The 1,968-nt window shown below is 46.7% G+C and overlaps 1 protein-coding gene across 1 annotated transcript; it reads left to right on the top strand.

Moving 5' to 3' along the window:
- Window positions 1-848: 848 nt before the first annotated feature.
- Window positions 849-1,535, top strand: LOC125527179. The gene has a single exon (XM_048691735.1). It carries the CDS (start codon window positions 981-983, stop codon window positions 1,215-1,217), a length of 237 nt encoding a protein of 78 aa, XP_048547692.1. The 5' UTR covers window positions 849-980; the 3' UTR covers window positions 1,218-1,535.
- Window positions 1,536-1,968: the final 433 nt, after the last annotated feature.

The following is a 1,968-nucleotide window of genomic DNA, read 5'->3' as shown; positions in this document are numbered from 1 at the left end:
CCAACGACCCCCGTCCTTTATGTCATGTGTGGAGTAGCTGATTGGATTGTGCTGGTCCTAGCTTGTGGGCAACTTCGTATAGATGTCGGTTCAAGCGCTAGTGATCTGTCTTTTACTCTCTGCTTTTCAAAAGCAAAATCAAAAGCTTAAACCTTTGTTCCACCGCAAAAGCTTTGAATTGTCAATTTATCTTCATTATCCTTATGATGTTGTTATCGATGGTTCTCTTGATGGGTTCTAAGGATAAGACCACATGCAAGGGGTTTGTTGATCCCTAGGGCTGTAAAAAAGTTGAAAGTGCTTACTGCTGCTAACTTTGTGATGTGGCTTGTGTCACTGCAATGGCGAACTTGCAGCAGATCCCGTATCTTGAGCCTTAACTGAACAATGGATATATGCACCACGACTGTCGTGCGTGTAAAGCGTCAACATGCAATCATCGTCTTTCTTCTCCTTTCCTTTTTCTTTTCTGATAAGGTTTTGTCCCCAAGAACTAGTATATCTTCATGATCAGATATATGAGTCGTCACTAACCACGAGACCACATGGTTTCAACGTTGCTTTATTAATGCATAAAGTGAAATTCACTTTCGCGGTACGATGCAACAGCCTGTGTCGACACCACACGAGGCCTCCATCGACTCTTTCGCTCTTTGGATGCAGCATATCTTTGACTGTAGGTGTGTAGTTTAAGGATGGCAATGGGAAAAGATGTCCGAAATGTGATTTTCTCATGGCCTAATCGTTGTGTAAAGTGGATTATTCTCGTCAGCCGTGAGTGCGTGTCAGTGATGGCGGGGCCGGCCAGAGTCTCGTCCATTCCGCGAGCTTATAAAACGGCTGCTGGGGAGCTTCATTTTGTGCAAACGGTGCGTTCATCTCAGATCAGAAGCTACCTAATCATCGAAGAAGAGCTACGTTCAGCTGCAGAAGATCAGTAGAGCGGTACGTCCTCGTCCGCATCAACTCATCAAGGACTGATGGAGTTTCTGGGAGGATCATTGGACGTGCCGAGGAGCATGGGAGGCCCGAAGAGGATGGACAGGAAGAGCGGCGGCGGGTCATGGCGGCAGGCGCCGGCGCCGGTGAGGCAGCTGTTCTGGAGGGTGAGACGCGCCATGCTGCGGCCGAAGCGCCGCGCCGTGAGCTTCGGGTACGACTCCAAGAGCTACTCCCAGAACTTCGCCGACGGCCTCGTCCCCGCTCACTGTCTCTAGCGGCACCCGGCCGCATGGGCCGTCTTCTTTTTCTTCTTCTCAGTTTTACTTCGCCCGGCCAGACCCCGGCTCGTGGCTGGAGAGTACAGGTGGCGCCACCTTGTAAATTGTACTCTAGCTCAGCTACCAGTGTGGTAGTAGTATTAGACAGTACTGTTCATACACAAGTTGCTTAGTGTTCAAAGTCTGAAACGACCAATGAAATGACACTGTATCTATGCTGTCAGCGAGCCCTCACTTGCCACAGCGGAATGGGATTTAAAACCATTTCTGTCTATGTCGCGCCTGGAATAAAAGTCTCGCACCCGGGCTTCTCTCGCTCCTGCTGTCATTTGATTCGACGTGCACCCGAAGGTTTTTTCTATGATGAAAAAGAAGTTTTATTTCAAATGGATAGATTTAGAGTTTTATTTCAAATGGATAGAATTACAATAGAGAGGCAAAGATCATCGATACATGATGGTTCTAGATGCATCCATACAACCTGATACACTCTATGTGACTTAATTTGTCAGGCGGTCGACAACTTTATTCTGATCCCTATTTAATTTTTGAGATATAAACTTCCTGCCCCTCGTCTTAATTTCAGTTACGAGATGTCCATAGACACAGCGAATTAATCCGTCTCCTGTCAAACTTGATAAAGCCACACCAGAATCAGATTGAACAATCACCGAAAGATTGAAGTATTGTATAGCAAATGTCATCCCTTGCATAAGTGCATGTATCTTCACTTTCAGTGTATCAATGC

This window comes from Triticum urartu, unplaced genomic scaffold, assembly GCF_003073215.2.
Source record: "Triticum urartu cultivar G1812 unplaced genomic scaffold, Tu2.1 TuUngrouped_contig_3153, whole genome shotgun sequence".
Taxonomy (NCBI): Eukaryota; Viridiplantae; Streptophyta; class Magnoliopsida; order Poales; family Poaceae; genus Triticum; species Triticum urartu.
This window is presented reverse-complemented; position numbering and strand designations above follow the sequence as displayed.